General features: G+C 34.3%; 1 protein-coding gene across 2 annotated transcripts in view; it reads left to right on the top strand.

The window, feature by feature from the left end:
* Positions 1-12,570: 12,570 nt before the first annotated feature.
* The window catches only part of LOC112044397 (uncharacterized), a 75,046-nt gene continuing 59,929 nt past the window's right edge, over positions 12,571-27,687 (top strand). The window contains exons 1-2 of one of the 2 annotated variants that reach the window (XM_024080233.2): positions 12,571-12,619; positions 12,755-12,867. In XM_024080233.2, coding sequence (XP_023936001.1) covers positions 12,847-12,867 — 21 coding nt within the window. In that variant the 5' untranslated portion in view covers positions 12,571-12,619; positions 12,755-12,846. The remainder of the gene's footprint in view (positions 12,620-12,754; positions 12,868-27,687) is intronic. The other variant, XM_024080242.2, reaches the window with a different exon arrangement.

The raw sequence follows: 27,687 nt of genomic DNA, 5'->3' as shown, positions 1-27,687 counted from the left end.
TATGACTTTGCATTCTTCTGTAGATTTCTTACTAATTAACATACACATAGCTCAACGAGTCTCGAAGTGTTCACTTAGTTCGAAGAGTCGATGGACGTTGAGATACCGTGGTATTTAGATATCTGACTGGAGGTATATGTCCAGCAGTGGACGTCCATCTGCTGATAATGATGATAGAATCACCCATCAATCAGCTTGAACGAGGCGATATATAATTGATTTTTGTGACCGTATATTCTGTGAAGTCTAAAAGAAATAACTGCACAAAGCGCGGAGCTGGTTGGATCTAACAAACCTTTATTATAATGGTAATGGGCTTCCTAAAATATTTTGATGTTACGTAAGCTTTTAAGCAAGAATTTTTATGGTTGATATAATATTATCTGAGCAGTGATGCGTTTTCGATCGTTGAACCATAGACCGTATTTTGGGTCAATGTCAAGCTCATTCAAGTTCAATGTTGCGCGAAGGCTGTAAAAAATGTGTGCGATCTTTGAAGAAGCTAAATATTACATTGTATTGGTTTGTAGGGTTCCGTACTCCACAAGGAACCCTTATAGTCTCGCCATGTCAGTCTGTCTGCCCGTCCGCGGCTTGGCTCAAAGACTATTACTACTAGAAAATTGTAATTTAGCATGAGTATTACATCACAAATGTCAACAAAGTCAAAGTTTGACTTTGACTTATATGACTCGAGATTTTTTTAACCATCGGTAGGGTAACCCAACAAGCTTAACTTGAGTACATCGACCGCCCCCTCGCTTTTAGTGGCTCAGAAACTCAAAAAAATTTTGGATTGCATTTTTCTCCTAAACCATGAGTTTTGCATTAAAGTTTATTTGACAAAAAATGAAGAGGACCTTCTTATCTACAATTAATGTCATTGAGGTAGTATCGTACGACTTTAAACACGGAAATTTTGCCGGATTATTGTCGCAAAATGTAATCTTGAATTTTTATTCCAAGATTTGTAAAGCGGGGATGAATCTTTTTTACTCGTCCATTTTTGCTATCACATGATTTATCCTTTTTTTAAATTTACAACTATGTTTATAAAATACAGAATACTAATAAAAATTAAAAAAATCCTACTTACTTCTTATTAAGTCATATTGCCCGGTTTTACCTTTTTAATTTCTTTATGGATTTGTTTGAGGAATCGAGGATTACGTACAAAGGGTATAATGGTTTGAACAATGGAATTGGAATTATAGTCGGTAACTGTAGTTACTTGTATAAATTGTACATAATCAACATTATTTATTATTATTTGAAGATTACGCAATTTTTCTCTAGTTCATAATATTATTATTTAATACTCAGCGAAGGTCAGATAACTCTAGGCCGCAATAAATAACTTGTCTAGATTTGGGAAACAACATTTTTAACATTTCAATGTTAACATTTTTTGAATACATAAATTCATAAATTTCTAGCTAAATAATTAGTCTTTGCCCTAAACTTCACCTACTTAAATTTTGATATATTATCTGCATATTATAACTAAATATGAAGTTTTTTTTTGTAAATATACTTAAATTACATTATCATGCATTAATTAATAGACCTATAAAAAAACAAGACGTCTGAATTGTTACCTTTTTTTGTTAAAATTATAAGCAAAACGATTGAAAATAACTTATTTTTCTCTCGGAATAGGTGAACCCAATATAGTGTATTAACTATGGGTGAACCCTTGCAAAAGTTTATTAATTAGCATAGGAATGATAAGAAGTAGACCAGCTTAAATTTTTTTTTAACGCAAACCTAATTTTTAGTGGTTTTCTGGCACATTCCTTCTAAAGTCAGTCTTTAAGCAAACTCTGAAGCAACGTATTAAGAGGCTGTAAAAAAAGATTAAAATAGTAATGTTTACAGGTTTTTAATTGTGTATTTATAATACCTTGTGTATTTACATACTTCACTGATCATAAATTGTCCCGGAAGATTTTTTTCGCAAAGTATGAACCGCAATGAATTTAAAATAAAAAATACCTTAAAGGTCATCTTGAAGACAATCTTATGCTAAGATATTTTTTAGCGCATTCTGTACCTACGTAATATCATTATCCAAGGTAGTCTTAATAATTATTATATCATATAGACATCAATCAGTAAAGACTACTAATGATTCAATAAGATCAGAAGTTAAGTCAACAATAATAACTACCTATGCTTTTAATAATTAAGGTTTTGTTACAAATGAAAAGTCGTTAGAAATTTTTACCATTTTAGTTATAGCATGAACACGCGGTTTATCCTTCGTAGTTTTATTATACTAATAAATGAATATTGGGATAAAATATAGCCTATGTAACCAAATGATTACGAGTATGTACCTTCCTATATGTGAAGGCATTTTTCAAAGTTCAGACGTTTTAAGTTTATTCATTAAGCAAAAATTTAAAAATACAAATATTTACTCTTTATAATAATAGGTACAGTACATACTACAGTAGGCACTGTTTATTCATCATCATTATCATCATCATCAACATCATCATCATCATCATCATCATCATCATCATCATCATCATCATCATCATCATCATCATCATCATCATCATCATCATCATCATCATCATCATCATCATCATCATCATCATCATCATCATCATCATCATCATCATCATCATCATCATCATCATCATCATCATCATCATCATCATCATCATCATCATCATCATCATCATCATCATCATCATCATCATCATCATTATCATTATCGACCCATATTTGGCCCACTGCTGCGGCATAACCGGAGGGGTTATGCCGCAATAGTCCACCACGCTGCCCCAATCTGGCAGATCTTGTCTTATCTCAGTGACAGGATTTAAAAGGTTTGCATATATGATATAATAGTAACGCGCATTTTCCATACCATATTGGGCGTGCGTCCCACAGGGTTAAATTCTGGGTCCTTTTCTATACTTAGTGTACAAATACAAACACAAAAAATCGGTTGTCTGTAAACTCGGTTTACTGAAGATAATTGAACGTGACAACGCAACGTCAAAAGAAAATACTGATGGAGTGGTTGAAAAGAAAATAATGTTCGTTTTTCTAAATACTGTTTTATAATCTTTATAGATCATAATATACTTTATTTCTTGTAAAAAAAGTTTGCAACCATAGAGCGAGGGAACGACGCATGACGTCATCTTTTTTCGAGTGTGCAGCCGGCTCCTTCGATTTTTATGACGTTGTCACGTCAAAAACACACAACTTACAAATAATTAAACGTTTGACGTTTCAAATGTGCTTGTAAACTAAGCCTACTTGAAATAAATAAATTTAGATTTTGATTTTTGATTTTAAAGTCATCGTGAACCGTTTTCATACTAATCTAGATTCAAAGACCTCTGCGTGGCATTGTCCAGGGCCTCCGGGCATTCACCTTCGTTGCCAGACAGGTGGACACGCGGAAGTGATAATATACCTACTTCACCTACACTAGGCGTTAAAGTTATTTGTATTATGAAGTAGCCTTTTCGTTAAACATTAGATCAAGATTCGCAGTAGCGCATCCGCAAAGGATCTGCGAACGCCAGTATATCTTAACATGAAACATTTAGGGTCACTTTTGAGACTGTATGTTTTACTTTACTTTATCACTTACCATCAGGTGGGATTGTAGTCAAAGGCTAACTTGTAAAGAATAATAAAAAATAGTCTCCCTCGCTTGCAACTCATCAGACCGAATCAATGCTAATATATACAGGGTGCTGGGGAGATTTTCCCATAACTTCAATGTGTTGACGAGTCCACTTATAGGAGCCAAACTGCATAACTAATATTAACTTAACTAAAAAATATAAACTTTTTATGTTTTCATACAAAGTAATTCAAATAATTTCGACTATCAATAATATCCTATTGTGTTATTGCTTTACGTAGTTATTTATTACTTCTTTTATTTTATTACTTTTTTTTAAAGAAGTAATAAATAAATACGTAAAGCAATAACACAATAGGCCAATAAGGATGCGATATATGGGACACAATTTAAGATCAATTTGCAAAAAACACATGTTCCTTGAACATTATTAATTAATTTTCATTAAAGTATATAACCCCAGAGTTATGGGAAATACTCCCCAGCAACCTGTATAATGAGGTGCTTTTTAGGAATATAAATAAATTATATAAATTCTACATTACAAACTTTGTATGGACCGAACAAATATATCGTGATGTTTGGAAGTCCCTACAAAAGGCCTATGTCCTGCAGTGGACGTCCATCGGCTGATATGATGATGATGATGAAATTCTACATTACATAAAAGCTCGAAACGAACGTAGCGGAAATTTACAGAAAACAAAGTCATTGTGCTCATAAATTAATGTTTAGATATATTTTGAAGTCTTCTCTTGGACAATAATGGTAACTTTCCACCAGAAGTGAGATGCTTATGTAAACTGTCACATGATTCTAATTAGCATAATCTTAGAGCAAATGAAACATGTTGCATCATGTTAATAAAATTATGTTCAAACATTTGCGAACATGTATTCAGGTAAAACCGGAAGTATTGATTCAAGTCCGGTATACCACTAAATTGTTGTATACTAACAGACGCCCGCGACTTCGTCCGCGTGAAACTCGATGTAAACTTTCAACTACCCCTATCCTACCCCTAACCTACCCCTACCCCTACTCCTTAATAAATTAAAGAATGGTTGTTGTGCCTCACTCGACATAGATAGGTATAATGTGTCGCGGACTTTTTTGTAGATATTTATAAGATCTACAATTAATTAGAACATTTTATGGTTCTATCTTTTATAGTTTTGGCAGCATACGCAAAATAAGTAACTTTGCTGGTTGATTTTTTACACCTTGTGTCCAAAAAACCCAAATATTCTACGGAACCCTATTTTTTTCCTAAATAAAATTTAGTCTATGTTAATTGTGGATAATGTAGCTTTCGAATGGTGAAATAATTTTTAAAATCGGTCCAGTAGTTTTTGAGCCTATTATATATACAAACAAACATACAAACAAAGTTTTCCTCTTTATAATATTAGTATAGACTAACCGATGCCACGCAGTTTTACCCGCGTACTTCCTGTTTCCGTAAGAATACGGGGATAAAATATTTGATTGATCATAGCAATGATGTTAAATACCTACTGTTAGATGTGTTACTAGTTCATGAAAAATGAGGCGCTTAAAAGAGGAAATTTCCACATCTCAATGTTAGTTGTGGTCAACAAAGAACGTTATTTAAACAAATAATACCTGAATATCGTCAACAATGTCGAGTTGTGTGTTCAGGAAGTGTAAAAACTATATATACATAAATAAATAATGGAATTAAAGACAAAATTGTGCACGTGTGCGCTCAGTTTTGTAGCCAATTGTTCGGATATTTTTTTTACTACGATGATTTTGTAGGGACGTAACCGATCTATAGTATAAAATTATCATTGGTTCATAGGCAATATTTTATCTTAACTGAAAACGTTATGTGGATATGACCCCTGCCTTTGATTCGGAGGGCGTAGGTTCGAATCCAGTCAGGAGCATGTACCTCCAACTTTTCAGTTACGTGCATTTCGCGTAGTTCCCGTTCCTGTGAGAATACGAGGATGAAACATAGCCTACAATACTAACAACTAATGGGACATACTAGCAGTAAAAGAATTTTCAAAATCAGTTCAGTTAATAAAGAGATTATGCCCTACAATACCATATACTTTACTTCTCCAAAATATTAGTATAGAACTATAAATGTCTGTCTGTGATTTCAAAATAACTGTGTTTTATCATGTGCTTATATACTCAGAGGCACAATTATCCGCCCATTTTAGAATACTCGCGCATAATTAAAGTGGGTGGATAATCGTGCCTCTGAGTATATTTATTAACAAGTTACTAAAACACAATCTTTTTTTTAATTACTGTCTGTCTGTCCGTTTGTTCGTCCGGGCTAATCTCTGGTTTTTAACTCTAAGCTAAGCACCAAATACAAAATTCAAAAACGAATACATTCTGAAGTCAGTAAAACACGACGCATCGCATCAGTGACTTTCAATATTATTAACAAAAAATGGCGTCTTATCACAGTATCTACTGTGGTCTTATGTTTTAAATATTTTAAAAGCTGTCCACAAAAAAATAAGATGGAATATTTTTTTATTCGTAATTAGTGATTATTATATTAATTTATGTAATTGTTGTTAGTGTTAAATTTTGAAATCCAAATTATGAACAAAAGTTTGTATATTCGGACGTCAAGGAGACACACGACGTTTGATTTTTTATGGGCTTCACCAGCTTCATCACGCTGCTTGTAAAGGCTCATTCTGTATGATCTATATTCTGTGATTAAAATATAATTGTTATCCAATAGCAAAATTTTAGCTCGTTCTTGTCTTACTGTTTCCTAGCCTTTAATTTTTTTAATAGACAGTTAAAATTCATTGATTAAAATTCGTTTTAAAAATTCAAGACCATTACGAGGTAAGCTACCCTATATACGAGTACATACTAAATATTTATTAGAAAGCAAGCCTTCAAAAAACTGTAACCTTATGTATTATTCGTCGATATGCATATAATTTAACTACTTAAATAACTGAGAAGTCAAGAAGATTAAAATTCAATTTTTTGTCGGGAGCAACTATTGGAAAAAATACGGAACCCAGTTACAGCGTATGGGTTTTATTTCAATTATTTTCTTATTTAATTTATTCATCATCATTATATATATCAACCCATATTTGCCCACTGCTAAGCTCGGGGTTAGGCCAATAGACCACCACGCTGGCCCAATGCGGATTGGCAAACTTTACACACGCAGAGAATTAAGAAAATTCTCTAGTATGCAAGTTTCCATACAATGTTTTTCCTTCACCGTTTGAGACACGTGATATTTAATTTCTTAAAATGCACACAACTGAAAAGTTGGAGCTTCATGCCCTGGACCGGATTTAGACCCACATCTTCCAAAATTGAAGGCACAGCCCTTAAAAAAGGTTCAAATATAGTATGAAGTTAAATGAAGGTCTATTTCCAAAGCCCAAAATTGAAAATGCAACACTGCTCGATAAAAAAGCGTCGTATTTTAAAAACGCTTTCGTATGGGCATTTGTTGTATTTGAACGCTTTTTTTATCTCTCTCTCTTTTAACGCTCTCGTGCGAATAAAGCCTTATAAATGCTTGTTTTCTATGAATATCTGTGTATTCTCCTGTCGCAAAGAAAAACATAGATGACATGATATAACATGTGCCCTCAGATATACTCGTTTATCGCTACCGTGAGTGTATCTTAAGATTTAAATCGTCGATGCTATCTATTCGTTACGTGAAAACCAGTCAGACGGCTGATTGTTTCCTAAATTGGTTTTACTTAAATGGACATGAGACAATGCTCGGAGCTTTCTAGCGGGAAGAAGTCTTGTTGAAGTGACGAACCGTCAAGTTTTCCTTTCGTGTAGATAGATATCTTATATTTTATTCATTAGTAGTAGAGCTATAGTGTTAAACAGATCGTCCGGGAAGTGATATTGCCATAAGCATTTCTAACGTCAGAATCACTGCGTGTGCGTGGTGTAATCAATCATTATAAGCCCATTTTTAAATACTGTCGTGTAGAAACGAACATGGGTGTGGATTTTCATGCTACGCCTAACAAGTTAGCCCGCTTCCATCTTATTGCATCATCACTTACCATCAGATGATATTGTAGTCAAAGGCTAACTTGTAGAGAATAAAAAAAATACATCCAAAATGTTGCTTTCGTGTTTCGTTGAAAAAAATCGTGTATGATTGAAGAAAAGTCGACTTCCGAAATCGATGGCTGTTTTTTTATCGTTTTTGAAGTTTAGTGACTTTTGAACACGATACGAGTTTAATATTAATATCCTTGAGTTGAAGAGGTTTTCCCCGAAGGGTAAGAAAGAAGGAAATAACTGAGTAATAATGTGGTGACATTGAAGATAACTTTATTTTAAACCGGTATTTCCTAATTAATACACCTTTATTAAAGAGTTTCTAGGATTAAACAACAATAAATTATTCATTGACAACTTTCATTTAAATATTTTTTTTGAGGAGAGGTCCTAATGTCCGTGACATGGAGCGGAATGGAGAATTAGGGTTAAATTTTTTTTTTAGTACCATCGTATACGTGAAGTCTTCATTACTTTAAATCTCAAATTCTTCTTTTTATTTTCTTAAAATAAAATATTTGCAATGAAATGGCAAAGGGCAGGCCACATAGTTCGAAGAGCCGATGGACGTTGGGGTCCTAAGGTGCTGGAATGGCGACCCCGCACCGGAAAGCCCAGTGTTGGTCGACCCCCCACTAGGTGAACCGAAGACATCAAGCGGGTTGCACGGAGCCGCTGGATGCTGGCGGCTCGAGATCGTTTTGTTTGGCAGTCCATGCAAGAGGCCTATATCCGGCAATGGACGTCCATAGACCTCACCATACTCTCCGAAGCATTATTCATTGGATCCTAGTTGCTCAATAACCTCCTCTACCGACGAGGAGAAGATTTCGGCCGTAACTAGTTACCACCCTACGGGCAAAGACGTACCGCCAAGCAATTTAGGGTTCCGGTACGATGCTGCCTAGAAACCGTATGGGGGGTAAATAGAAAGAAGAATAAATTTGTAGTTTGTATCTCTTGCATTCCAAGAATCCCACTTCCATCTCAGACTGCGTCGTCACTTAACATCAGATGAGATAGCAATCAAGGGCTAATTTGTTATAGAATAAAAAAATCAAGGCAATTTTAAAACTAATGCGTCTGAAACAGCAATTAATCTACCTTAGTAATGTATTGTTTGTGTAACTAATGCGCTGCTAATGAACAAGGCAACAGAATCAATAAGTTAATGTGTACACTCGACTTGACTGACAAGGTAGCCAGGAAATCGGATATTTGAAAAATTTACTTTTTACTTTGTACCTACTCCTGTAACCTTTGGTTCAAGTATCCACCCACGTTATTATTTATATAATGCTACATTAGTAACAGTTGCCGCCCACTAGTTTTAATTTGACTGCAATTATTACTTTTTTTTCAATTTATCCTCTGTTAGGTATAGTGCTGCCAGTGTCACGGTGTCAGATTAAACGGGATTTTGATTTTCGAATCGGAAAAGCTACAAAGATTAGAAATTGCGAAAGCTTTTTATGAATTATATTTTTTTCAAAAATGAAGTTTTCTGTGCTAGGGTTTGTTTAAAGAATATTGGCTATGTATTTTTAATATGACGTTCCCCTACAATCAGTCAGAAAAGTCAGAAAATTTGTCTTAGCAGTGGGTATGAAGCGTTAGCTTTTAGCGATGTCTGTGGATACGACAGGGGTGTAGCGGACGAGGTTCGAACCTACGACCTCGACGAGTCCTGCTGGCGTTGATTGAGGCTTCGATTTATCGAGATACTGAGGATTGTACAGACGAAACGTAAACGATCGTCGTAGAAAATTAGTTTTCTACGACAAAGCTGAGTTAAACAGATAAAGTAATTTGTTTAAGATTGTGAGATCACATTTGTCTTATTGTGAAATAAAAAGATTTATGTCTCTCTTAATAAGTACCTGTAAAATTATTTTTCACTAACGCAATATTTATAAGTAGGTACTTTAATGCCTTTTAATTTTAATAATAAACGGGTTTTTATGATAGTAAGTATTAGTGGAACTGACCTATTAGGTAACTCTTTAAAATTCTTGTATTAATATCTGTCTAATTAGTGATCTATAAATACCTAAAGTTTGTTCAGTTACACAATTAATAATTAACTATACTAATAGCATTAACAACTGAGTCTTAGGGCCATAAATCATTTCTCTATATCTATCTCGCTTGCACTTATGGGTCTTATGGAGCCGTCTAGTGAAGGGTGTAACAATGAAAGACATATTATCGATAAGTAAAGTTTATTATCGTATCTTGTTCACAAAATTAAAAAAATTAACAATATTTGATTTAATATAATACATATTTCATATTATATAATTATTAACTAAATAAAATTAATCTTCATCTGAGTCTTCATCATCAGAATCTTCGTCTTCTGCCAAATTTATTATATATTAGTATCCATAGTGCGCAACGAGTAACACATGAATGTATTTATTTAATTGCAGTAAACACATTTATAGCAAAAAAAATACGCAATGCAATTACATTAGAAACCGACCAATCAGAATCGTCCAAATCATTATTGACTCATCATTAGCACGTGCGCAGGTAGCCGTTTATCGATAATTAGGGTGCGCAGGTAGGCGCGCTGCACATTCCTATCTTTTTTGACTTTTATGACCGGACGACTCAGATGATAATGCGCATACTATAAGGACTAAAGACTGGACTAAGGACTGGTGAATTTCTGCTGGTGGGAGGCTTCGGCCACAGTATATATTTACTCTGCTTCGGCCGTGGCTAGTTACCACATTACCAACAAAGACGTACCGCCAAGCGATTTAGCGTTCCGCTACGATGTCGTGTAGAAACCGAAAGAGGTGTGGATTTTCATCCTCCTCCTAACAAGTTAGTCCGCTTCCATCTTAGATTGCATCATTACTTACCATCAGGTGAGATTGTAATCAAGGGCTAACTTGTACCTACGGAATAAAACAAAAAAAGAAGTTGAAGGGAAGAGACTTCGAGGCCGTAGCCCGATGCATTGGGTCAGATCAAATCTGCACCACTCTCGATACAAAAGTACACAAAGCTCAACAAGTCGCGAAAAGCAGAGCCGCATGGCGCGACATCGTGCAGGAAAAAGTCGTGAATGTGTGATAGGGGTCACGACTCTCAGTATGAGGGATTCAGTATCTTATATAGACCGTCCCAGGATTCGTACCTCTGATCCGAAACTACCTAGGTTAACCACTGGACCAAAGAGACAGTTTCGAATAAAGCACAAAGTGTTTTCGTTCTTTGTTCCTTTGTTCGAATTTATGGCATACTAAATTAATAAATAGTACTATTATTAATATTAATTACTATTATTAATATAAAATTATTATTATAATGAATATTAATTAATTAATTAATATTATTACGGCTATTTTCAAATCAATAGTGAATATGTACCTTCTAAGAAAGTGTGTTTTTTACTGATGATGTGGGGTAACTGATGATGCAATTTAATATAGAAGCGGGCTAACTTGTTAAGCGTAGGATGTTAATCCACACCCATTTCGGTTTCTACACGACATCGTACCGGAACGCAAAATTGCTTGGAGGTACGTCTTTGTCGGTAGGGTGGTAACTAGCAACGGCCGAAGCCTCCTACCAGCCGCATCTGGACCCATTCGCTTACTATCAGGCGTAAATGCAGCGCTAGCTTATACAAATATACAGTGTAAAAAAAGCAAATTATTAATCTTGTAGATCATGATTGTCAATTAACGTCTTTGGAGAATAACGTAAAATGATGACTTCTAACGTCATTCAGACGTGGATTCCAACCACGGTCACGGAAGCATCAGGGTCATTAAAATTTATCTCACTCAGCTCACAAACCCCATAGATCATCGCCTCACTTAAAGTCAAGGTCTGAATCTCTGAGATGTCACCCTTAGAAATCTCTGAGCTTCTAATATTGGGAAGGTTGTTCTAACCTTCGGGTTAGGCAGAGCTTCTATTTGCACCTAAGGCGACTTTGCTGCGGTCCCAATTGGAAGCCATCAAATGAAAAATAAGGTGATGGAATGGCGACCCCGCACCGGAAAGCGCAATGTTGGTCGACCCCCCACTAGGTGGACCGAGGACATCAAGCGGATTGCAGGAAACCGTTAGATGCTGGCGGCTCGAGACCGTTATGCTTGGAGGTCCATGCAAGAGGCCTATGTCCAGCAGTAGACGTCCATCGGCTGATAATAATGATGATGATGATGAAATGAAAAATGTAAAAAAATACTGCAAATCTTAATATATAAATGCGAAAGGTCATTTATCACAAAATCTCGAAAACCGTTTCGAAACAGTACCAAAATGAAATTTGGCAGGGAGTTAGTTTATAGTTAGTAGGTATCCGCTAAGAATAATATTTGCGATATGGCCTTATTAAAGAGGTCTATGAGTGGACGAAGTCGCGGGCGTCCGTTAGTAATTTATAAAGACGGCTAGAGCTCACTTATTTAGCATCTAATAACTTTAATTAGGATAATTGAGGTATGAACTCAACATAAATATTCAATCGACTAATTTGAATATCAATAGCAACTATCTACAAAAATGTCATGGTAATAGAATAATTTGTTACTATCAGTTAAAATAAAACATTATTTTAACCGTATTTTTCAATGATGTGCAAATGCATATAAAATACATTCCGTTTGTAATTCAAGGATAATTAATATATAGCTGTTTCGATAAAATAATTCAATTATTATTTAAATTTCAATGCTACGCTAATGGCGTATTAATTTGTTAAAAACGCTATTATGATAGAATTTGCTCCAAATAAATATAATAACGTTAATTACCCGTGATAAGGGCTCGAATTGTCCTTAGCGTATCATCCGAGGGTCTCACACGTGGTCTTTCAGCGGAGGTCGCAAGTCGCTGGCTGTCCTATATAACTCGACCGCGCCTTTCCGCCGTCTACTCTCATCCAAGACTCCGTCAACACCCAGCTCGGACACTGTACGTAAAAAAAAAATACAATCGAATGAGCAAGGTCACTGCGAAACGATTTCCACATCCCTACGATCCGATTTTTCATATTAGACAAGTTTGTACGGTGCGGATAGTGCGGTAATACCACCACTTGGTTTGCAGAACGGTGATTTTCCAGCAGTTAGTTCGGACAGCCGACGGACAGTGCGCGTGCGACGGTGATTCTGTGACAGTGACGAGATACATACTCCAACATGACTAGATACGTCACAGTTGTAAGTGGATTTGTTATATATATAGCTATTAATGATGATTTAATAATGACGTAAAAACAAATAGATTTTTTACATTTTAAATTATTTATAAAATATTTTTATTATTAAAAAAAACAGAAATTCTATAATTTAAATTAGGCACTTTTACTTTCAATTATGAAAATTTCAGTAAAGTATTTACTTAACTAATTTTAATTATTTAATATTAATAAAAGCACTTTTATCTAATTAAGTCTTAATTAAATATAATTAAAACAAAATTGCTAATAAAATCAATAAAACATTTTAAAATTTTATAAACGGAATAATGAACAAAACAGGATTAACATCCGGTATTAGACATAGGATATTTTTTACGGTGAAAAATACAAAATTAACAATCAAGTCATTAAACGTAGGATATTTTTACGATGAAAAATACAAAATTCATTAAACATAGCATATTTTTACGGCCAAAAATACAAAATTAACAATCAAGTCATTAAACGTAGGATATTTTTACGGTGAAAACTACAAAATTAACAATCAAGTCAATAAACATAGGATATTTTTACGGTGTAAAATACAAAATTAACAGTCAAGTCATTAAACATAGGTTATTTTTATGCTGAAAAATACAAAATTAACGATCAAGTCATTAAACATAGGTTATTTTTATGCTGAAAAATACAAAATTAACGATCAAGTCATTAAACATAGGATATTTTTACGGTGAAAACTACAAAATTAACAATCAAGTCATTAAACATAGGATATTTTTACGGTGAAAAATACAAAATTTACAATCAAGTCAAGTAAAATCGTTAAATTATTCCAAAAGTAAACAACAATAGCTGAGAAAACATAATAGGTATTACATGATCACGAGACTTATGACTACATCTCGTTATATCACTGAACAAAGATGTTATTTGCGCTAAGAAGATGACCCTAACGTAAGCGAACAAATAACCATCAGTGTCAATGTTGTGTCATGTATTACAAAATACGTGTGACATTTTACAATTACTTGTGCCATATTTTTGTTCATGACTATTATTAAATTCCCTTGTTAGTATGTGTGGGTCAAATCTTAGAAACTAAATTATAGCCACTTCCTGACTTCAACAAAAATTACTCATGTATACCAAACCATGGTTCGTGTTGCTAATCTTGGATGACAATGCATTATGGTACCATGATGATAGAGTAATAATCTGGTTTGATGAGGGAGTGCGTTCAGCTAAGCCCGATGGGACAAAATTCTAGAGCATCTATATAAATATTTTTAATATATTCATGCAGAGCTATATAAAAGCTTGTTTTTAATTTTTAATATATATATATATATTATAATATACTCTTTTTTCTAAAGCTAAGCGAAATGTCTGTACTAGAAGAATATAATTTTATGTAAATAGTGTAGACTAGATCTTCTTGCATTTCAATCTAACCCCTACCCCTTGTAAGTTCTGGAGGTATACATTTAAACATTTGTAAGCGGGACTAAGAATAACTCAAGAGTTGCAGTCAATATTAATTACAATTCACATTAATTAGGTAATATTAGAGTTGAAAGATTATTAGTTAGAGGTAATTAAGATAAATTAAATTTTAATTTTAAATCATAAGTTTGATACAATTTTGCGAGGATTTGTTATACTTAATAAAAAAATCTAATTATTATGCTTACGTATAATAATCAGTACTTTTTGATCACATTATATAAGCTGAAAACATACAATTCATTTATAATTTATGCATTAAATTTTGGTTAAGTGCCTACATTTTAACATCAACGTTAAATTACATTTGGTTTCCAAATGTGAAAATACTATTACTAACGAATAACATAATAAATTAAAAAACTTACTTTAAGGATTGTATTAACAAGAAGTGTAAGGAGTGGGTACGACAATAGACCAACGGGGCTGGAATCGAACAACTACCCCTTAGAGATGATTTCGACCGGTTTACCGTTGAGCTATTAAAGGTTTAAACTATACAAAACTCCTTTAAAGCCAATATAGTAGATATAGCGTAAGCTAACAGTGTTAGTTAACCGTAGTTATCGAAGCGCAATGAAATATGTAAAAGGGAAATAACAGATCGAATTCACAGACGAATATACGAGCTCGTGACTTGTGTTCTGTTATTTAGAGCAAATTTCTTAATTCCAACGCATAAGCTAATGCAGTCAAACGGTATAAACGCCGTCCTCTGTTTCATTGCATGGGAACATTTACAATCAATAGCGAATCGCGATAGTGAAACAGTAATAAATCAACTGTTTTGGTCCACTGATTAGTCAATTTAGCTTTGGATAAACGGTGAAGGAAAACATCGTGAAGAAACCTGCACACCAGAGAATTTTCTTAATTCTCTGCGTGTGTGAAGTCTGCCAATCCGCATTGGGCCAGCGTGGTGGACTATTGGCCTAACCCTTTTCATTCTGAGAGGAGACTCGAGTTCAGCAGTGAGCCGATTATAGGTTGATAATGGAATGCGGTCCTGGGTTCGAATTTCAGTACTGAGGTTTTCTTTATTCTAAGACATTTTCTGTACAAAACCAAAAACGCCTTTGGGTGTGTAAACTTAAAGAATGTTAGCTGTTTGTATTATTAAATTATTTAAAGTGATACAGAGGGAATCGTGTGATATCGATACCCATAAAAACCACCTATTGAGGCATGATAATATCATGCAATGTTTCTGGTTTCCCAAGCTCCCAGGGCTTCTTTACTTACACATTTTGATTTGTTTCGTGATATGGCTTGTGCTTGAATCAGGCCTGATGCGGTCTAAAATTATTACATTTAAAATATTTATTGGACTCACAAATTTATATTTTAAATGTAGTAATTAATATTAATAATTACTACGCAAGTATTAATAATAATCTCTATCTATTATAAGTTACATATAACAGAACAAGGAAGTACAAGGGTACTGACAAGAGAGCAAAGTCGTATTAAAGTACGGAAGTTACATATTAAAATATGATTAGTTCAGTTCAAGTAAAATAGAAAATTATTCATAACACATGTAACTACGTAATCAAGTGACAATCATTGAATATATAGTTTTATCAACAGCTAATTAATGATAACACCTGGAAATACTTGTAGTCCTTCACTCTTACAGGAGGACTAACAGTGGTATTCGTAGACTTGTAGGGGCACCCCCAGGGGATCATTCACCAGTTGAGTGTTAACTTCTCAAACAAACAGAGATTAAATTCGACACTCAGCGGCTGAATGATCCTGGGGGTGCTACTGTTAAAGCTTAAACCCACCTTGCTGTTCTATTGCGTATTGGAATTGGAAGGCTCGAGCTTATGACGGTTTTTTTTTATTCTCTACAAGTTAGCCCTTACTAAAATCTCACCTAATGGTAAGTGATGATACAATTTAAGTTGGAAGCGGGTTAATTTGTTAGGGGCAGGATGAAAATCCACACCCTTTCGGAGATCGGTAGGGTGGTAGCCACGGCCGAAGCCTCCCACCAGCCAATCACGTACCAATTAAGAAAACCTCAATCAGCCCAGTCGGGGATCGAACGCAGGAAAAAATAAATGTATATCCAGCGAGTCTACCACTGCGCCACTGAATTCATAGCTTTAGGTAATTGCTCTTTCAAGGAAATTTTTCTAAGTCTTGTTTGCTACTGAAAATCTCGCAACTAAATGAAAACATATAGGAGTTGACCTATTTAACTTTATAGATTCTATAATACACAATAAATATGTAGGTCTCATTAAACTAAACTTTTGTACTATTATTTAGTTTTTGCCCTTGATTAACTTAATTTATTACAACACCACAAAGGCCTTTAAGTAAGCGTTGCAAATTTTATTTGTTATATTATTTACTGCGCCTATTTTGACTGGGGTAGACAGGCGGCCGTTACCAGTAAATAGGTGAATGTATCCTTTCGTTAGGTTTATAGAACAAGTCTGCGATGACCAGACCTACTTCATTAAAAAAAAGAGAACATTGTGAGGAAACCTGCACACCAGAGAATTTTCTTAATTCTCTGCGTGTTTGAAGTCTGCCAATCCGCATAGGGCCAGCGTGGTGGACTATTGGCCTAACACCTCTCATTCTGAGAGGAGACTCGCACAGCAGTGAACCAAATATGGGTTGATAATGAGGCATGATTGTAGTCCAGCTCCATGGTCCAAACTTTATAGTTGGCTACTGTACTTATCTTTGAAGCATGGGCTAACAAACTTTCAGCGTTAATAAAATGAGGTAAGTCTCGCTATCGCATGCTCTCGTTCTGCTAGATAAGTCAATCGACAATCGAGGGCCAAACGATTGGATCGATACGTCTTGTTATAAGGCACGGTTAGTCGATACCGATCTTGTGTCAAACAGTAGAGTTAACATTATCGATAAATCGTAGTTACGTATTGGAAATGGGCAGGCAAGCTTTTTATTTGACTTGGAAAATTTTCATTTTGTGTAATTCTTCTATGTAGTCTTCTAAGGACCATGTTTCTACTCAATTTTATTTATTCAACAACTAGCGAACGCTCGCGACTTTGTCCGCGTAGAATTCAGTTTTTCACAAATCCCGCGGGTAGCCTATGTGTTAAAAAACAAAATCTATTTCCATTCCAAATTTTAGCTAAATTAATAAAATATATATCACTATTCTTTGTAGGTTGCCTTTGTATGTTGGCTCTTAGGTTGTTAGGTTTATGGAATACTAGCCGACGCCCGCGACTTCGTCCGTGTGGAATTCAGTTTTTCACAAATCCGAAAATCCAAATGGAGTTTTCCGGGATGAAAAGCCTATGTGTTAATCCAGAGTAAAATCTATTTCCATTCCAAATTTCAGCCAAATCGCTTCAGTAGCCGCAGCATAAAAGAGGAACAAACATACTTACACACTTACACACTTTCACACTTACACACAAACTTTCGCCTTTATAATATTAGTGTGATATTAGTGTGATGTGAAGTGTGATAGCTAGATAGATAGTACGTGTAATTGCTTATTAATACGTTATTTACATTACGCAGCGCCAATAATCAAAATATTTAGAACTGAAATTTTGGACGACGCAACATGCATCACGCATGTGACGAAAATTTTGAAACCACACTGACACGAAGATATATTTTTAATTATAAAAAAAAATACAGTCATCGCTCGAATTACATCAGCTGATTTCACAGCCTTTACATATTTTGATGTACAAAAAGAAATCTGTTTCCAAACTTCAATATTTTTAGTGTATCAATCGTGTAGTATTGAATTAGTTGCCTGTAACTAAAATGTAAGCAATATGCTATTACCTCAGACTCTCAGACTGTAACAGTCTACCAATTTAAAGTGATGCCTAATTTGCGTCTTTTGTTAACGCGATACGCTTTGCGCCTTTCACGAAAACAACAAATTGTGTTTTGTTACGAGTGTAACTTACAGTTATAACTACATGAGTTTATTTATTAAATATACTTTATTTGTTCACTACAAAACAAGAAAACAATCAATATTACAAACATAATAAAGAAAAAATAAAGAAGTGGCACTTCATAGCGATAGCCTCCAAGCAAAATATTATGATTAATTATTAGCACCATCATTAACCTGTGGATATCCAATTAAAAAAAATATATTAAAAAAAAGTTTATCTTTATAGATTGTACAGTCTAAATGCAGACCCAAAAATCAGTCAAGGTCAATATAGGCTAGACTATCTTGAAGTCATCTAGTTTTTATTATCTGGGACTGAAAAATAATCAATTATAACTTAGATAACTGTTTTATAATAATATAGATTTATATCATCGTTACTTTCTACCTCTTACTACGAAAACTTAAGTAAACATAGGCAAATGAAAAAACGAATCTATTACAAATTGTAATTATCTAACGCAAATCGTTGGGTAGGCACGAATTAATGAATCAGGAAACGGAGAAACAACAAACAAGAAAATAAAGTGTTAAACCTTTACGTAAAAAAGATTAACATGAAATGTAGTAACTGAAGAAAATAACTTCGAAATATAAACAGAAATGGAGCATGTCTGAAAATTCTGGAAAAGCTATTTCAAATTAAATGGAATAATGAAACTACAAGTAATAGACCATACGCAGAAGAACCAAAGTCACCGACATAGCTCAACGAGTTGCGAAGCTGAAGTGCAATGGACGGGGCACATAGTTCGAAGAGCCGATGGACGTTGGGGTCCCAAAGTGCTGGAACGGCGACCTCGCACTAGAAAGCGCAGTGTTGGACGACCCCCCTTCAGGTGGACTGACGACATCAAGCAAGCCGCAGTGATTCGCTGGATGCAAGTGGCTTGGTATTGTGATGTTTAGAAGTCCCTACAAAAGGCCTATGTCCTGCAGAGGAGGTCCATCGGCTGATATGATGATGATGATGATGAGACCATACGAATACAAAAGTGCATTTGTTAAGGATGCCAATAATACGGTTCTATGCAGATCCATGACCCTAATGGGCTTCACACGGCATGCAGTAATGAACGTCTGTAATAATCGGAAAAAAAATAGTTAACCTTGACCCACGTCTGCTCGTCGTAACAGAGAAACCGGAATCAAATTATTAAATAACTTAACTTCTAGGGCATCGCATCGCCATATTTCACTTTGACATCCATATCATCTTGATTGCAGATCATTTTGCGGGACTGGCTGTTGTTTATTTGATAAGATGCTTTGATTTGAATATTACAAATTTTGGTACATATAGGTTCTTAGTTAAGTATGCATGATAAATTTGGTAAGTTAGGAGGGGGAGTGGGAAACTCTATTGAAATACATGGAAATCGTCGTATGAATTATAAATACCCCAATTGACGAGAGACTCAGGATTTCTTAATTACAAGTAAAATCGAAATAAATTACAAAAATAACATTGCTCAAAAATCAAAAATTCATTAATTTCAAGAAAGCTCAGTTCCTCAGGCACTTTTGAAACGTTAGTTGACTATTTGTTAAGATTCTACCACTGGTTCGGAAGGCACTTAAGCTTATTTAGCGATGTGAGTGGATATGCATCTCACTTTGAGAGACATCTAAAATAGAATAAAACAGTAAGAAATTAAATGGTAATTTGAACTATTAAAAGCTATTTTGATAGGAATCCAATATATATAACTATTGTTTCACGCCTTGATCATGAATCAGGTGATCACTATTAACAAAATCATCAAGTCTGGATCACACTTCAATCTTTTATCACATTTCAATTCAATCACATTTCAATCTTTATTATTGAAGTTTCATTATTATTAATAGAAAATAGCTATTAGAGGAACGTCCAGAAACTATTTAAAGCAGAACAATTAATTGTAATTATATTTTCTGTTGAATGGTTACAAAAAATGTAGGTTAAATGTTTTAAGATAAGTATACTATCAAACAAAAGATGATTTATTACGGCCAAGGTGTAGTACAAAACAAAGACCACTGGGCTCACATGATTATCACAATCTTGTACATTATAGACAATCAGATGATATTGGATGAGTAAGTCATCTGATATCACACAGCAATTTTGAGATTCATCTCTAAGCAAAGCTAATTGCAGATCTAAAGATTTTGAATAAAACTTAGAACAACAAAGTGTTCAATATTAGGCTTAACTTTCTAATTAAGTTTATTGTAATATTGCACACTGAATTTGGAAGTACGCTACGTAATTGTAATATAAAAAAAAACAATATGACTTTCGTAACCTACAATCCCAATTACATTAACTATGCTATTATGGAAAGATAATGTGTTAATAGATTTAAAAAAGGAGTGTCTAATTCAAGACTGGTGGTAGAAATATTTTACGTAGGCTTTGGGATATGGAAATGTTGCTTTATTGTATTGAAATTATCACCCATTTATGACATAATATTCAAAATTTAATGAATTTGGTGCGACCGCTTTTTTCGACGATATGCCCTCTTATGCAATGAGGGTAGATGTAGAAGCAAATTTGAATGTCGAAAGTAATTTAATCTCGGCTTTAATTGAACAAATACACCATTAATATAATATAATGATTTTGAAAGTTATATTATTGTGTGATGTACATAATGATGGAACTCTTGTCTGACATAACAAAGTACAAAAAGCGACCTTCAAGACTTCTTGCTGTAGGTGAACGACCTATTTTTATAGTAACCATAATATTGCAATTTATGTTTTTGTTCAAACAATATAGTAATTGTTACTGTAAAAAATAACATAAAAAGTACGACAAGGTGTGAGAGAATACTCTGACACCTTGGTATGTACTTTATGCCATAATCAATTTTGTTTTTCATGGTTGTGATATATTCTATCGATTACTTATAGTATTGCGTATCTATATCTCATCTAAAGTTCGACTAGTACCTGTCTACTAATACAATAAGTTCTTTTATTATTTGTTGCACATTAACTTTGATAGTTTTTGATGATTACCACAATATATCCACTACTGCTTTTGCATATGTAGAGTATTTAATCTTTCTTTTTCTAGAACTTTCCTCAATTAAACCTCAGCTGCTTACTTACTCCCAGATTACTTATTCATTAATCCTAGCTAAGTTTGTTGTTACTCTTCACCGTATTATCATGATATTTTCAACAGTGTTAGCGAATTATATCGCATGATGATCGTCACTTCACAGTGACGATGTATTCTGTTAAAACTATATTTTAAAGCTGCTTATGTTATGTTATAATTATCTCGATTCTCTTTCTACAGTGGCTAACGTTTCGAAAATTAAAAAAAATATGTAAACTGATGAGTTGATATGAAATGCAATTCCCAATTTTCTTTTAGTTTTTGCGTTAGCGATTGTAAAAAAGAATAGATTTGTAATAAGGTTAAACTAGTAGAGTTGTAATAATCGAACTCAGGACGATATTTAACGCGTATTATTTTAATAACTACGAGTAGGTAATACGTAGAAATAACATTTCTGCGAGTACAATAATAATTATTAGAAACCAAGCAGCCTCCTGCGTCAGTTAGCCTAAATAAGCAGTTCTTTCATCGGACCCGACAATTTATTATAGAGATAATAGTTATTATATTATTCTATTACCTATTCTTTATATTTCACAAAATTGTGTTACCAAATTGAAATGACATAAAAAATAAATAAAAGGCCGTATCAGAGATCGCGTTAGATATAAAACGGTCATGGAGATATTTGGTAACTGCTTATGCGTTGCACGCCACTGTTAAACCTTGGAGAGAACAATTTGTGACCAAAATAATGGCACTTAACGATATTCAGATGACAGACAAAGCACGCACCAAGTTTAGGGCGGATACACACTTTTAACATGCCACTAAAAGCAGCGCAATCTTTTGGTCAAAGATTTACACTTTAAATATACCTTGTTGAATGTTTCGTCAAGTCCAAGTTTAAACTGTCATTTGATGGTAAGTATCATTTTAACTTGGAGGCAGTACTAAATCGTTTTGCATTTTGCATGTAGGATCAAACAAACAAATATACGAAGTTGTCAATTTAGAAAATAAAATGTGCTATATTCGGAAACGAGACCAGAACTAAGATGTTCTTAATAAAACTCATACTGAGAAGTCATCAATATTTCTCGATTTACTTCGGTTCTCAGAATTTCTACCGATGTCTCTCTAATAGAACATGTTAATATTTAATAATTTCAGCTTGCGTATCGTGTTTTAAGTATGTCGCGGTCTTTAGAACAGCGCGATTTTTAACTTCATAAAGATATTACTATGTCTAGATTGACCTCAAGACTTGACACAAACGCGTAAATATGCTATAGGTCAGTATAATAACATTGTTATAACTTTAACTTTACTAGCTATCTACTTAGTTATTTAACTACGTGCATTAAATGCACGTTTAGCATCAAATAGACTATGTGTAGGTATCCTAAATATTACTAAGTTTTAAAACGAGTTATTTTTGCTTATATAATATTATCAGTTTATTAGAAGACATGCATAACATGGAATATTTGGAGAATTAGGTTTTTGTAATTTATTCTTGACTCAACATATTATGTTGCTTCCGATTTAGATTAATCTGTGAAAAGCATATGCTAATCTGTATAGTATTTTAAAAATATTAGACAGAAATTTTCATTCCTTAAGTTTTTGACAAAATGTTCTATACATTTTTGTAATACATATTTAGTAATTTTATTTAATGATACTCAACCTCTTTTGTAATTATTGTAACATGTATCTATTAAATAAAATAATGTATGAATATGTTTTAGCCGTTGGAAGGTTTATATTTCCCACGTAACTACCGTGGGAAAGTCAAATGAATGTGAATGGAAAAAACAGCTATCACTGTCAAAAACCCATAGAATATTTTGTCACCAGATTCGATAGTACTGATTAAGAAATTGTCGATTTTGGCCACTTGGGCTCGAATTTAATATGACATTCTAATTGTGAATACATACAGAAATTGTTATGCTCTTTGCTTGTATTACATTATAGTTATAATAAACTTGTGAATTTATACAGAAATTGTTATGCTCTTTGCTTGTATTACATTATAGTAAACGGGGTCCAAGTTATAGCACTACTATGTATGATGAAGTGATGAGATCCAAGTCAATGGTTGACTTATCTATTATTGAAAACGAAAATTGTAACATAATGTCTTGAACAGGGAGGTACTGCAAGTAAAAATGACATGCGTTCTTTTTAAAAATCTTTAATAATATATCTTTTATGACACGCTTTTTATCTCTCTTGACTATTTAATCTATATTAATGTTATAAATGCGAAAGTAAGTCGGTCTGTCTGTCTTTTCACGGCTGAACCGATGAAGATGAATTTTGGTATAATGGTAAATGGGACCTCTACTACTTCAACTTAGAGATTATATTTTGAAATAGGGGTTGAAAGTTTGTATGGAAAGTCCTGAAGTTTTTGAGTAACAGTTTTAAAAATTCATTGTATGAAATATAATGTGATTCAAGAAAAAAAATCAACCCTAGTGGTGAAATAGGGGTTGAAAGTTTTCATTGATTTCCTCACTACTTTTAGTATACTGAGAATCTACTAAGAGTAGTGAGGTATGACAAAAGTAGTTATACAAGAAAAGTCGAGGTATTTGATAAAGTTATAGATAATTTACGATAATGCCAGAATAGTTTCATAAAACTAGTTGAATACTTTATTATTTTCGTAATGCATTTTTTTTTTTTTATTCTTTACAAGTTAGCCCTTGACTACAATCTCACCTGATGGTAAGTGATGATGCAGTCTAAGATAGAAGCGGGCCACACCCCTTTTGGCTTCTACACGGCATCGTACCGAAACGCTAAATCGCTTGGCGGTACGTTTTTGCCGGTAGGGTGGTAACTAGCCACGGCCGAAGCCTCCCACCAGCCAGACCTGGACAAATTAAGAAAATCTCAATCTGCCCAACCGGGGATCGAACCCAGGACCTCCGTCTTGTAAATCCACCGCGCATACCACTGCGCCACGGAGGCCGTCAAAAAAATGCAGTATGGAATTTTGAAACCTATAAATTGCTAGTGCCTATTCATAGAATCTGCTTTTCTAGACATACGAGTAACGCTGTGAAAGAGCTAAAGCGCATTCGCTAAATACTCAAGATTCTCAAAGCATCTGTAGAAAGCGGTATATTTAATACTTGTTATGGTTAGTACACAAGTGTACATAGCGTACTCATAATTCATTTCCGCGATTTTGAGTTTTAGTGCACAATTTTACATATTCTGCCTGTTAATGAGGTGTACGTATTAGTTACACTGGATGATTTTTATGTGATGAACTAGCGGACGCCCGCGACTTCGTCTGCGTGGAATTTAGTTTTCACAAATCCCTCGGGAACTATGGATTTTTCCGGGATAAAAAGTAATCAATGTGTTAATCCAGGCTATAATATATTTTAATACCAAATTTCAGCTAATTCGGTTCAGTAGTTAAGGCGTGAAAGAGTAACAAACATTCATATCATCAAAATCTTCAGTTTTGGCAAATCTCGGGAAACCATAGATTTTTTCGGGATAAAAAGTTAAACTTAAGCTTATGTGTTATTCCAGAGTAAAATCTATTTCCATTCCAAATTTCAGCTAAATCGCTTTAGTAGGAGCGGCGTTATAGAGTAACAAACATCCAAACATCCAAATATCCATACAAACTTTCGCGTTTATAATATTAGTAGGATATAATTTTAAATTTGAATTTAAATTCTAAACCAAAACGTAAGCTGAATACAGTGTATGTTTTGGCCTAGACTAATTATAATAATAATAAAAAAATCAAGTAGTAAAACTTAGATATCCCAATGTTTTATAGCTAAGTTAATTAGACAATTTTATTAAATTTCTACGGTGGTACTTCTTTGCTTCTTACTTAGTAAATTTCACATGCGTTTTCCGCTTTTACTGTATTTCGGCCTGACGTAAAATTAATATTACGTAATATTTCGTCCGGATGACAAACATTACCTGTATAAGTACCTACTGACAGTAACTTATATTAGTAACACGGTGTATTTTGGTATTTTACCACGGTAGTCAATCCAGTTGACATTTTTCAACATCATAAAAGTTACATGTTGACGGCCTCCGTGGCGCAGTGGTATGCGCAGTGGACTTACAAGACGGAGGTCCTGGGTTCAATCCCAGGATCGATTGAGGTTTTCTTAATTGGTCCAGGTCTGGCTGGTGGGAGGCTTTGGCCGTGGCTAGTTACCACCCTACCGACAAAGACGTACCGCCAAGCGATTTAGCGTTCCGGTACGACGTCTTGTAGAAACCGAAAGAGGTGTGGATTTCATCCTCCTCCTTAGCTAGTTAGCCCGATTCCATCTTAGATTGCATCATCACTTACCATCAGGTGAGATTGTAGTCAAGGGCTTACTTGTAAAGTTAAAAAAGCTACATAGTTAAGGTAAAATTCTGGTAATTTTTTTTTTATGCTCTATTTGAATACCTACAGAGGATGGAGTTTGTTTTCACCACACCGCTCTAATGGGATTTGACAGGCTTAGGATCTTTGTAACGATCACTGTCAAAACATTTGCCGAATAAAATATCTCATGCAGTACTTATTCACAGCAATTTTAAGCCGTTCAATTCATACAATAGCCGTCGTTATCAACCCATATACGGCTCACTGCTGAGCTCGAATCTCCTCTCAGAATGAGAGGGGTTAGGCCAATAGTTCACCACGCTGGCCCAATGCGGATTGGCAGACTCCACACACAACAATAGTACGCGATCACTTCACATACAATAGTATGCGATCTAAAAAATAAGGTCACTGCTGAACGTTTAAGCAAATTACTTTAAACGGTGTCCCCTTACTTTTTATCTGAAATCGGCTAACACAATAACTTTGTCATTGTTTTACATTGACTTCCTTTTCATAATTCTCATGTACAGCCTTGGTCGTAATAGGAGTCAAGGCAAATATAAATGTGTAATGATTATTGAGTTATGATGTCAAAAATGACCTTGTGTGTTTACGTGCCGTTGTATGCGTAATTTTCCGGAAGACTGTCACTTTTTGACACCTTCTCTGGCCTTATGAATTGCTCAAGGTTTGATTCCCGATTGGGTCAGGTGGGAATTTATAGTTTTCAAGATAACTTGTTAACCTTTAGACCTTAACTGGATTACAAGTTATTGATAACACAAAGAATGCAAATTAGCATGTTTATTTTAAACGTATCTGAATTGTCTTCTACTGGGCTAGGCTACTAGGGGAGATTTGTAGTTGTAACCCACCACACTGTTCCACAATTTCCTGCTCCACACAAACATCCTGTACATTCCAGACCTCAGTACTATTGACGATCTACGAGTATAGTGTTTTTCAGATAGCATGGGCACCGTGACAGTTGCCTCATGACGTACTATTATCGTGAATCGCGACAAACTTTCAAGAGTGTAACGAACTGTCACCCCCACCATGCTACGTGAAACGAGCTGTAGTTCCACCCAGGCGGTCAGGCTTTTCGTTTAGTTGAAAAATAATTGTCACGTTTAAATGCCTAAGATATTTAAGAAAGAATACTTAATATAATTTGGTAGGCATTTATAGGTAGTATGAATCAAACATTTATATATAACCGCCTATTTGAGAATATGACATCTGAGGGTCTAGTGGCAGTTTGATACTGTGACGATCGCGTTAACGTAAACGCGAATTTCTAAGGAATTAAAACAGTACCATCTAGTGGCACTACTGCGCAACTATTTCAATTCCATATAAATTCGCGTTTACGTTAACGCGATAGTAACAGTATGAAAATATTGAAAACTCCCACTAGGCACCCCGCTATATATTCAAACTATTGCAATTACCGTTCAGTTATCCAGACATCGCGTCTGTTAGAAACCTAGCCAGAAACTACGAGATTATCGATTAGAACTCCATTCGATTTAACGCATGATAGCATATTGTCTCACATTGACATTTAATATTACCGCCACTCGATAAACTCGGCAATCAAATCGATTCTAAACTCGATTAAACGATCAATTGTAATTGGCGATTGTAAAATGGAACGCCTGATGTATTCGCTCCATTTACTTAAGTAATGTAAACTGACCAGTATAGATTTTATATGTAAACAAACCATTAGTATTTGTCGAAATGTATTAAATGCGAGTAATAAGTTAAGTATTTTAGTGTTATTACTATTATATTAACCGTAATCAATAACGTTTTGTTTTTAAATAGATACCTCGATACATTTATTTGTATTTAATAATATATAGCAAAAGAGTATGTTTGTATGTTTAAACCAGAGTAAAGGAAATATAAACGCTCTAGTCTTTAGAACGCGTCTGTAGGCAGCCTAATGAAGAGTGACATAGGC

This window comes from Bicyclus anynana, chromosome 9 (genome assembly GCF_947172395.1).
Source record: "Bicyclus anynana chromosome 9, ilBicAnyn1.1, whole genome shotgun sequence".
NCBI lineage: Eukaryota > Metazoa > Arthropoda > Insecta > Lepidoptera > Nymphalidae > Bicyclus > Bicyclus anynana.
Note: the sequence above shows the minus strand (reverse complement) of the source record. Positions and strands in the feature narration are given on the sequence as shown.